Below are 10,990 nucleotides of genomic sequence, written 5' to 3'. Positions count from 1 at the left end.
AGGATTAGCTTAAGAAATAATAGGTGAGTGTGTTTTGATGCGGTAATGGTAACTTGCCAAACGATCACGTAGGCTTGGACTTGAGATAAAGTAAGAGAAAGGGAGAGAGAGAGAGAGAGAGTAATTTAAGTATGAAAAAGGTGAAAGTGGGGAGATACCTTTTGTAGGTGTTGCGTGTGAAAAGCAGAAAATTGGTTGAAAGGCAAAATTGAGGATTGAGACAGCAGCAGTTACTATCACATTTCCTAGGCGCGTAAGGGGCCCACAGACCATAGGTGTCCAATGTCTCTTGGGTCGTGTCATCAACCTTCCACTGCATGCGTGGGACTCATGCATACGCTTAATCTCTTTTTTGTTACAGTTTTAACAAACTAGCAACAAAACAAAAGCGATGAGAGAGAAAAAGAGAGAGAGAGAGATAAAAACTAAAAAGGCAGTCAATCCAAACTCCCAAGACCTCACTCCTCACTATCTCTCTCCCATCATCATCTTTCTTTTTTTAGTTTTTACATTTCTCTATCCAATGAGTAGTCGTAGTATTCTTTTACCAGACACGCCTCTCTATTAATTAATTAATTAATTAATTAATTAATTACTCTTATTTACTTTTTAAATAATAATCTCACTTCCCAAATAAAAAAAATAGCGTGTATTAATATGAAATATATTAGGTAACGGAGAATATAATATTGATATGTGCAAAAAAGGTGTTTTGGCTTCTTCCATGATAGAATAACTAATCTGTTGAGTCCAGACAAATTAGCCTTTAAATTGAATTATAAAAAATGCAGACAAGAAATATTGAAAGGCAAGTGTTAAATTAATAAAGTAATGATTAATAATATTAAAATAGAGAGAGGAAAAAGATGACACAAAAAGGAGAGCAGATTGGTCTGTCCACAAAGCATTTTTTCCAGAAATCCTTGCAACCGATAGTACTACTTTCATCCATCCATCAATTCTCCGTTTACTAGAAATTCTCTCTACTTCCGTGTCTTTCTCTTCCCACAATAAAGAAACCGTCTATTTATTTATTTATTTATTTATGCAGTGCAGGGATAAATTGAATAGAATAATATTGGTGTTGGGTGAGATTAATTAGCTAAGTTGGGTTAGTTGATGAAAAAGGAAGTAGCTTTATATTCACCGGCCCTCACGCATGCATGTATGTATGCATGTTGAGAGATTTATTCCTGGGGACAGATTGGTTATTGTTTGAGATGGAGAGGAGAGAGAGAGAGAGAGAGAGAGAGAGAGAAGAGAATGGGGATGGATGTTGTGAAGGAGGAAAGGTGAGGGAGGGGATCTCATATTTCCTTTTGGCGTTGAATTCCGAATTCTAAAGAGCCTTTTTAGCGGAGGATAGAAAGTGAGAGAGAGAGAGAGAGAGAGAAGAGAGAAGAGAGAAGAGGGTAGCTAGTAGGGGTGGGCATCGTATTAGAGTGTTGATTTTGTTTGTGTTTGTAAAAAGCTTGTGTTTGATTGTTTTGCCTACCCATCCAGTTGTTCCTTGCAGCCTTGAAAATGTGAATTTGTCTATATTGAAGTGTTCTTATCTTATCTGCCCACACACTAATTTCGTTTTCTCCCTCTACTCAGGGCTCAATAGCCTTAGAACCCAAGTGTGAGTTTCACACACATTACTCTCCTTTTTCTCCCCCCATAAAGTCAAGCAAACCAAGTACCCTCCGATACCATTCACATCCATTCTCCATTTCTTCTTCCTTCTCTCCCCCTCCATCATCACCCTTCTTCTTCTTCTTCTTCTTCTTCTTCTTCTTCCAATTCAATTCAATCCAATCCAATCCAATCAAATCTCAACCCGACCCAAATCAAATCCCCCAACTTTTCTTTCCGCTGGAGCCTCACCAACACTGCAGAATTCAATTCCACCCGTGAAATGAGAGCCGGACTAAGCACCATCCAGCAAACCCTAACGCCGGAGGCGGCCAGCGTTCTCAATCACTCAATCGCCGAGGCCGGCCGCCGGAACCACGGCCAGACCACGCCGCTCCACGTCGCGGCAACGCTGCTCGCCTCCCCCTCCGGCTTTCTCCGTCAGGCCTGCATAAAATCGCACCCCAATTCCTCTCACCCCCTTCAGTGCAGAGCGCTGGAGCTATGTTTCAGCGTCGCTCTCGAGCGATTGCCTACTTCGCAGAACACCGGTTCCTCCATGGAGCCGCCAATCTCCAATGCCTTGATGGCGGCCCTCAAGCGGGCTCAGGCCCACCAGCGTCGCGGTTACCCGGAGCAGCAGCAGCAGCCTCTCCTCGCCGTCAAAGTGGAGCTCGAACAGTTAATCATATCCATTCTCGACGACCCCAGCGTCAGCAGGGTCATGCGCGAAGCCAGTTTCTCCAGCCCCGCCGTTAAAGCCACCATCGAACAGTCCCTTAACGCCGTCCCCTCCACCGTCAATTCCGGATTGGGATTCCGGCCTAGCGCGGTCGCTCCGTCCAATTCCGCCACCGGCCGGAATTTGTATCTGAACCCGCGTCTGCAGCAGCAACAGCAGCAGCAGGGGAGTGCGGCGCAGCACAGGGGCGATGACGCCAAACGAATTGTGGACATATTGCTGAGGTCCAAGAAGAGGAACCCGATCTTGGTGGGGGAATCGGAGCCCGAGGCTGCGATCAAGGAGGTGATAAAGAAGATTGAGAACAAGGAATTGGGAGATGGGGCTTTCGCGAATGCTCACGTGATTCATTTGGAGAAGGAGCTTCCTTCTGATAAGGCGCAGATACCTGCAAGATTGAAGGAGTTGGGGGATTTGATTGAGACCAGGACTGGGAACTCTGGGTCTGGAGGGATTTTCGTTGACTTGGGTGACTTGAAGTGGCTGGTGGAGCAGCCTGCTGGGTTCGCCGTGGGTGGTGGTTTGGGTAACATGCAGCAACTCACGCTCGCTGAGGCCGGGCGGGCAGCGGTGGCGGAGATGGGGAGGTTGGTCAGCAAGTTCGGTGAAGGTGGCGCTGGTAGACTTTGGTTGTTAGGTACTGCTACTTGCGAGACTTACTTGAGGTGTCAGGTTTATCATCCCACCATGGAAAACGATTGGGATCTTCAGGCAGTGCCAATTACCACCAGAGCCCCTCTCCCGGGGATCTTTCCCAGGTATTTTGTTTTTCTGCTTCCACCAATTTAATAATGCATATCATCTTGACCTTCATTGAATTTCATTCTTTTTTCTTTCCGTCTTGCCAAAATCTTATTTCCCCGGTTATTCTGTAGCAAGATCAGATTAAATGATTAAGATTAGTTTTTCGTGTGTGATGGAATGGAGTTAACGCGTTTTCTTTCATGGAACGGTTAAACTTGGAATTGCAGTTGGTGAATGAATCTTGTCTGATATGTTAACTCTGTTTTGTTTCTGTTTTTTTTTTTTTTCGATTTGTGTTTCACCGGTGGCTTGCTTGAACTCCCTTGCATGACATTTTGAATACAGAACGTGTGATGTTTCTGTTTCTGTTGACAGTAATATAAGACAGGAGGATTTTTAGCTTTTTGTCTACCTTAGCACTGTTAGCTTGATTAGGCTGTGATCTGGAACATGATTATTCTGTTCCCTGCATTTGCTATTCCTTGTGGTGTGACCGTTTTACTTACTTGTAAACCAGGCTTGGGACCAATGGTATTCTTGGAACTTCGCTCGAGTCCTTGTCCCCGTTAAAGACCTTGTCAACTACAACGATCGCTCCACTGAGGCGTGCCTCTGAGAACGTAGATCCTGCTGCTGTATCAATTTGTTGCCCGCAATGCATGCAGAACTGCGAGCGTGAAGTGGCAGAAATGTTGAAAGAAACTGAGAAATCAGATACTGAACTCAAATCAGAGGCAGCTAAACCGTCCCTCCCTCAGTGGTTACAGAATGCTAAAACTAATAATGATAACGGCAAAGTAATGGATCAGGCTCAGGTGAATGTGACAAACAATTGCATCGGTTATGTTGTGGGTTTCGTAGAAAATAATGCATGTCTTCTAACCGATGCGTTTCTTTTTATTTTAAATAGAGTAATGGCCAAGAAGTGAATGCTAAGAAGAGGACTCAAGAAATACAGAAGAAATGGCATGATGCGTGCTTGAGTTTACACCCTAAATTTCATCAGCTAAGTGTGAGCACAGAGAGACTTGTTCCAACTCCTTTGCCAATGACTGGCCTATACAATATGAACTTGCTGGCACGTCAATTCCAACCCAAAATACCTTTAAATAAAAATCTAGGAACCACTTTGCAATTGAGCGCAAACCCAGTGCCAATCCACACACCAGAGCGTGCAATGAGCCCGCAGCAAAGTCCGGTAAGGACCGACCTGGTCCTTGGGCAAACAAAGCCAGCTGATGCCATTCCAGAAGAAACACACAAAGAAGGCATCAATGATTTCTTGAGCTGCCTCTCTTCTGAGTCACAAGACAAGTTCGATGAATTACAGAGCAAAAAGCTACTTGATGCGGACTCTTTCAAGAAGCTCCTGAAAGGCCTGACAGAAAAGGTCTGGTGGCAGCAGGATGCAGCGTCAGCCGTGGCCACCACAGTGACCCAGTGCAAACTGGGCAATGGAAAACGACGCTCCAAAGGTGACACGTGGTTACTGTTCGTGGGTCCTGATAGAATTGGCAAGAAGAAAATGGCAGCAGCACTTTCTGAGCTGGTATCTGGGTCCAATCCGATAATAATACCTCTGGCACAACGCCGTGGGGATGGAGGGGACTCTGATGCCCCGCATCTCCGTGGTAAAACAGCACTCGATCGAATAGCGGAGGCCATCAGAAAGAACCCACTTTCTGTAATCGTGCTTGAGGACATTGATGAAGCCAATATCCTTCTTCGCGGGAGCATAAGAAGAGCCATGGAACAAGGCCGGTTCCCGGATTCTCACGGCCGTGAAGTCAGTCTCGGGAATGTGATGCTTATCCTCACTGCAAATGGGTTGCCAGAGGACCTCAGGTACCTCTCCAATGGGTCTCCACTGGACGAAGAAAAGCTTGAAAATTTAGCAAAGGGAGGGTGGCAACTACGCATATCAGTGGGTAAGAGAGCATCAAAACGAAGACCCAGCTGGCTATCGGATGAGGACAGGTCCTTGAAGCCCCGGAAGGAGGTGAATTCGGGTCTATCGTTTGACCTTAATGAAGCTGCTGATGCTGCAGAGGAGGACAGGGGAGATGGGTCGCTCAATTCAAGTGATTTCACAGTCGAACATGATGAGAACAATCACGATGGGGGAGGGTCTCTCTCAACAGTACCGCGCGAACTTTTGGATTCTGTGGATGACGCTATTGTCTTCAAGCCCTTGAACTTTGATCTCATTCGCAGGAATTTCTCCACGTCCATCGCGAAAAGGTTCTCCACAGTTGTCGGGAATGGGGTGTCAATTGAAGTGCAGGAAGATGCTCTTGACAAGATCACCAGCGGAGTGTGGTTAGGCCAAACCACTATTGATGAATGGATGGACAAAGTGTTGGTTCCAAGTTTCCACCAACTGAGAAAGAATTTGAATTCAAGTACCCATGACCACGACTCTTCTTCTGTGGTATTTAGGCTTGAAGATGATGGCTACTCCGATCGTCGGGGCTCCCAAGAGTGGCTACCTGCTACTGTGAGAGTGGTGGGCGAATAGTCCGTGGTTAATGGAGATATCCGTTTTTGTTGGTGGTAGAAATGTAAATACAAACTTTGGCAAGGAAAAGTCAAAGGTACCTAGTAGAACCAAGAAAAAAAAAAAAAACCGTTACAAGGCTTGTCGGGGGTGTCAATTTTTTTTCCCTTAGATAAAGATTAATTAATTTTTGCGTTATAAACTTTATATTGTTTTCTTCTTTTTTCTTCTGTAAGAATAGGTATATTTATTAATTAAACTGAGAATTATCATTATATTATATTAATAAAAGGGAGCATTAATTCCTCTTTTCCACTTTCTTTGTTGTCAAATTTTATAATCTCTTTTCTTAATTGTACTAGGAATTATTTATGATTTAATTAAGTAGTTATTATTATAGTATTGGTTCTGTTGGAGTCGTTGAATGGAAAAATGGACTAAACCTAATACACAAAATGACAGGAGCAACTTGTCAAATGGAATCTACTTTTAAGAACTTATTTATAACTTAACACACATCTTAACATAAAATTCATCATTGCGATGCATTTTGAATGTATTTAAAAAAGTTAATAAAAAATTGGCAGTATGATATATTTTTTTATTAAAATAAAAGTAAGTAATATTTATGATGTTATTGTTAAAGAATATATTATTTTGTATTATTGGTATTTAAGGTGAGTAGGGGTAGCAAAAGTAAAGAAGAATAAATAAAGTACAAGGAATCCAGGCACACCAAGTTGGTGAGTGACGATTGATTTGAAGGCAGCGGCATCTGTAGTTTCCGCCCCTTCTCTCCTTCTCACGTAAAAGTCTGAAAATAACACCTGATTCCGCCTCACACCACCACCATATATATGTTTATATATACTATCCCTTCTATTTCAATCAATAATTTATTCACATTTTAATTTTGACGTGAAATACCAAAAGTGAATTAAGTAGTGAGGATGTTAAATGTTTTTTAACTGTCTGTTACCTGCAGCAGGTGAAGAGGTAAAAACTAGAAGAAGGAAGATTTTTCAAAAGGATTATGAGAAGATAAAAAGTAGTATTATGAGGAGATAGATTCCGTGAATAATGATAATAGTAGCGAATAGAAAGATGGGGCAGTGGCATCATCATATGTTTATCTAATTCTGATTTACTACTCACTAACCCAGGTGGCTATTAGTTGCAGAAGGAAGAATGGTGGCAATTATTATTATTAGTAGCGTAGAAACAGAGCATGTAGTACCAAACAGACAACCCTTACCGACAAACAAATGAATGTTTTTTTTATGTATTAAAAAAAGAAAGGTGAGGGTAAAGAATGTATGTTCCTAGCTAGGTATACCGTTATGTGTATGCGTCAATATCAAATTTGTGTTCCATGTTTGAAAAGAAAAGTGGAACGAAACGAAACCAAATATGAAAGAAAGGATGTTAGCGAGTTGTAAATGAGAAAGGGTGTTAGGGAGGAAGGCTCCACCTGAAACGTATAAGGAAGGACATTAATTAATGCATGAGTTTATTTATTGGTTGTGGTTTTGGGAAGTTAGACTACGATTGTGCGAAAGTGGAAGTGAGCAAAAGAAGACAACTAACACTTGCTGCATATATACTTCACATTCATCCAATTCCTGTTTTGCCTATTTTTGACTCTATCTTCCCCTTTAAGACTTCTAAACCCTGCATGTGTTCTCATTTATTTTCACTCTCCCCACTTCCTTTACATCTTTCTGTCTTTTTTCTCACGCCTCTCTCTCTCTCTCTCTCCATCTCTCCATTTTCTTCAACTCCCTTCTATGTCCAAACCTCTATCCACATATGCAAATCACACTTTTTTTCTGACCAATTTATAATATATAAATATATATAAATTTCACTTTACAAGTTAGTATTGACTAGAGATAATATCAATTAAGAATTCATAAATAATGTAAATCTTATTTTATAAATCAATTTTATGAGATTGAATTAGATTTTGTACTCCTTAACATTATATCTCAATATTTCATGTTTACTCACTCGAGTGATACAAAGTTTTTGGTTGTAAAAACATATTTGAAAACTAATAAAGAAAAGTTAAATTTATATTCTTTTACTAAAAATTTGTTTTATCTCCGATTAATGTGAAATTATCAACAACAACCTATTCAATTTTGTGAATAAATAGTCATTTAATGATAAATAATAACAAAATTATTGACCTAGGACTCGATTGTGAACAATTATAAGTAAATTTTTACATTGTTATCAATTACAAATAGTTTTAGGTAAATATGATAGCTTTTACAATATAAAAGTATTATTTACACACCCAAAAACAAGTTTTACAATTCAAACAGAGAATTGAAAAATGTAATAAATGGTATGACAGAAATATAGATAAAAAATAGTATAACCTTCTCTAGAAGTGAAATCAATGATAAATTACGATTAAATTATAATGTAAATAAATTTCTTTAAGAAATACTGTTTTTTTTACAATTTTTGATAACCGTGACAAAAATTCATGTATATGTATGCACACTTTCATATTAAATAATTTGGTTTCACTCCTTTTCGCTAAAAATTCACTTAGTAATTCACTTATCCTTTTGAGATTTAGGGATAATATTAAAACAATAGAGATCTTAGCCACCTTTAACTAAAATTATAAAAACATTTTTATCTGACATTTTTTACGGTGATAGTACATAGTATATGGAATTAAAATTTATATTTAATTTATTAATTAATTGTAAGAATAAAAAAATCTAGAACGTTTTATAATACTTATTCTATTATTTCATCTAAACCCGTATACTTTTTTTTCCAATGCAATTTATTCCTACATAAGACTAGCATAAGATAATTTATTCCTACATAAGACTAGCATAAGATAGTGATTTTACTACATAGAACCTAAGATGACGACAAATTTAATTTTAAAAGTAGATATATACATATCATGAAAGTCATATCATAGTCACCATTAACCGATAATTCATAGGACATATAATAACAGCACATAATAATAATATTATTATTATTATTAATATTAATAACAAGTGTAATGATATTCATAAACAGTACATGTTTGCCAATAGTTCAAACTAAGTTACCACAAGTACATAGACGATTCTTATGAAAGAAAAAGGTAAGAGTGTACTTTTAATAAACGTAAATTTGAGGTTTAGATTAAAGTTAAAGTATGAGATGAATGACAATATCGATCAAAGGAACCAAATGATGGTTTTCCATATTTGCATGGGACAATTAGATAAGAAGTTGGTGAAATGTATTAATACCAACCATTTTAGTCAAAAAAGGATTTCTTCTACTTTTTTTGTTTCTTTTCTTGGTCTTGTCTATACACCCTGGCTGCTTCCCAACACTAAATTTTAAACTTTAATTACTAATGCTTATCAATCGAGTTCAATTTTGAAATTTAAACTTTTGACTTAGTTATGACAAAAAAAATGTTTTGTTCTGTATTATTAAAACTATTAAGGCACCGGTTAAAAATAAAGATGATGAGATTGTAAAACAAAATCGTATTATGTAGTGGACCTGAATCTTGAATATGGAACTGGATTATTAAAAAACATTATATTTGAATGACTCTTTAATAGTTAGACTTTATTTTAAAACTAGCGGTTGGTGTGTGCAATGTACAAGATAAATAGGTATTTCACATAAGTAAAAACTGGTAAATAATAGTTTGAAATTATAGTCCATAAATGTTGTTAGTGGATAAAAAGTAAAAAAAAAAAAAATGTGGTAGAAAATAGTTATTGTTGAGAGTGGGATAAGGGTGGTTGATTGATGATAAATATTTGAAAGAGAAAAAGGTCATTTTCATTGGTAAACAGACAAATTTGCATTTAAGTTAAGGAGGGATTGGTTGCATGTGTCCCTATATGTTGTGTTGGAGAACAAAAAGTGGGGTTTGGAATCTGAAGGTGAAATTATGGCGTTTCTTTGGATCACAAATTAATGTGAATCCAAATTCAGAAGAAACAAGAAGCTTTATGCGTGAGAGACATCTGGAAAGAATAATGGCGTGACCCACTCGTTTTGTGTCCATTCTCTCTTCACATATTTTCATCATGCTAACCATCTCAATCCTTTTTATTTTTTTATTCTTTATTTATCATTAAGTCTATATTCTTGATTAAAGATCATTTTAAGGATTTAATTAATTCTATCAATGTTTTTTTAATTGTATAAATTGTATTATTGCCCTGGTACAAGAAGGAATTCAAAAGTACTCATTGTATCACTACAACAACAAAGAACACATTAATGTTTATATTTCTTTTGTCATAGTGCATTTGATGTTTACCTTACTAAAAAAAGAACGAATAATATTATATTATTGCTTGGTTAAACCCTTTTTTCAGTAATTTCTCAAACGTGTAAAATATTGACCTTATAAAAATTTAAAAATAACTTCGGTACATTTAATGGTTTTTAATATTATATTATCACGTCATTTAATTGGCCATAATTATGGCAGATACTATTAAAATTGTTTAGTTTTAAAGAACTAAAAGATTAAACTTGTAATTAAAAGTTTTATAATAAAACAAGATTACATATTTACGTGTTTATATGAAACAAAAGTGAATTAAATTTTTTACTATTTTATAATAATATATATTAATTTTTAAATGCGGTATAAAGAGATTCTTTGATGGAATAGTAATAAAATATTTAGAGTTTAATAAGTTTTTAACTCCTAAATTTTGATACGAAATTGAAACTTGTCATTGTCCCAAACTTTAAAATTCAATATAGTTTGTCGTTAAACATTAAAAATAAATAAATGTAGTCATTATAGTTCATCTGCTTTAAGGCTGCGTTCACATGGATAGAAAGATTTAGGGGAGAGTGTAAAGATAGATTTGTGTGGATTTATGTAGATGAATATGTGTGTTTTTTTGTGTGAATTTATAAGGTAAAGTGAATGGATTTGTAAATAAATGGTATGAAAGTTAGTGAATAATTTAAGTGATGTGATAGATAAAATAAAAAATTATAATAGATAAAATTTTAAAATTATTAAAATACCCTTAATATAAAAATATATTAAATAATTTTTATATTAGTTAAAAATATTACATTTTTAAAAACTATTATTTAATAATAATAAATTATTTAATAAATTATATTATATTATTATAATTATTTTTATAATAATAATTATTATTTAAAATTATTAGTTAATATATAATATTATATATATATATTATTTTTATTATTTATTGTGGTATGCAATATTTATTTTTCCTTGAAAAATAATTGAAAAAACTTTTGAACTTATTTTCTAAAAATTAAAATTGTTATTAACAAAATGAGAGCAAATCAATTAGCATTTTATGTTGCATTGCAATAATCTATCTACAAAGCACATGTTCCGT

The 10,990-nt window shown here is 36.3% G+C and overlaps 1 protein-coding gene across 1 annotated transcript; it reads left to right on the top strand.

Moving 5' to 3' along the window:
- The first annotated feature begins 899 nt into the window (after positions 1 to 899).
- On the top strand, positions 900 to 5,915 carry LOC114179748 (protein SUPPRESSOR OF MAX2 1). Its single transcript, XM_028066174.1, has 3 exons — positions 900 to 3,117; positions 3,621 to 3,918; positions 4,014 to 5,915. Exons 1-3 carry the CDS (start codon positions 1,901 to 1,903, stop codon positions 5,619 to 5,621), a joined length of 3,123 nt encoding a protein of 1,040 aa, XP_027921975.1. The 5' UTR covers positions 900 to 1,900; the 3' UTR covers positions 5,622 to 5,915.
- The last annotated feature ends 5,075 nt before the right edge of the window (positions 5,916 to 10,990 follow it).

Source organism: Vigna unguiculata, chromosome 3 (genome assembly GCF_004118075.2).
Source record: "Vigna unguiculata cultivar IT97K-499-35 chromosome 3, ASM411807v1, whole genome shotgun sequence".
Taxonomy (NCBI): domain Eukaryota; kingdom Viridiplantae; phylum Streptophyta; class Magnoliopsida; order Fabales; family Fabaceae; genus Vigna; species Vigna unguiculata.
Note: the sequence above shows the minus strand (reverse complement) of the source record. Positions and strands in the feature narration are given on the sequence as shown.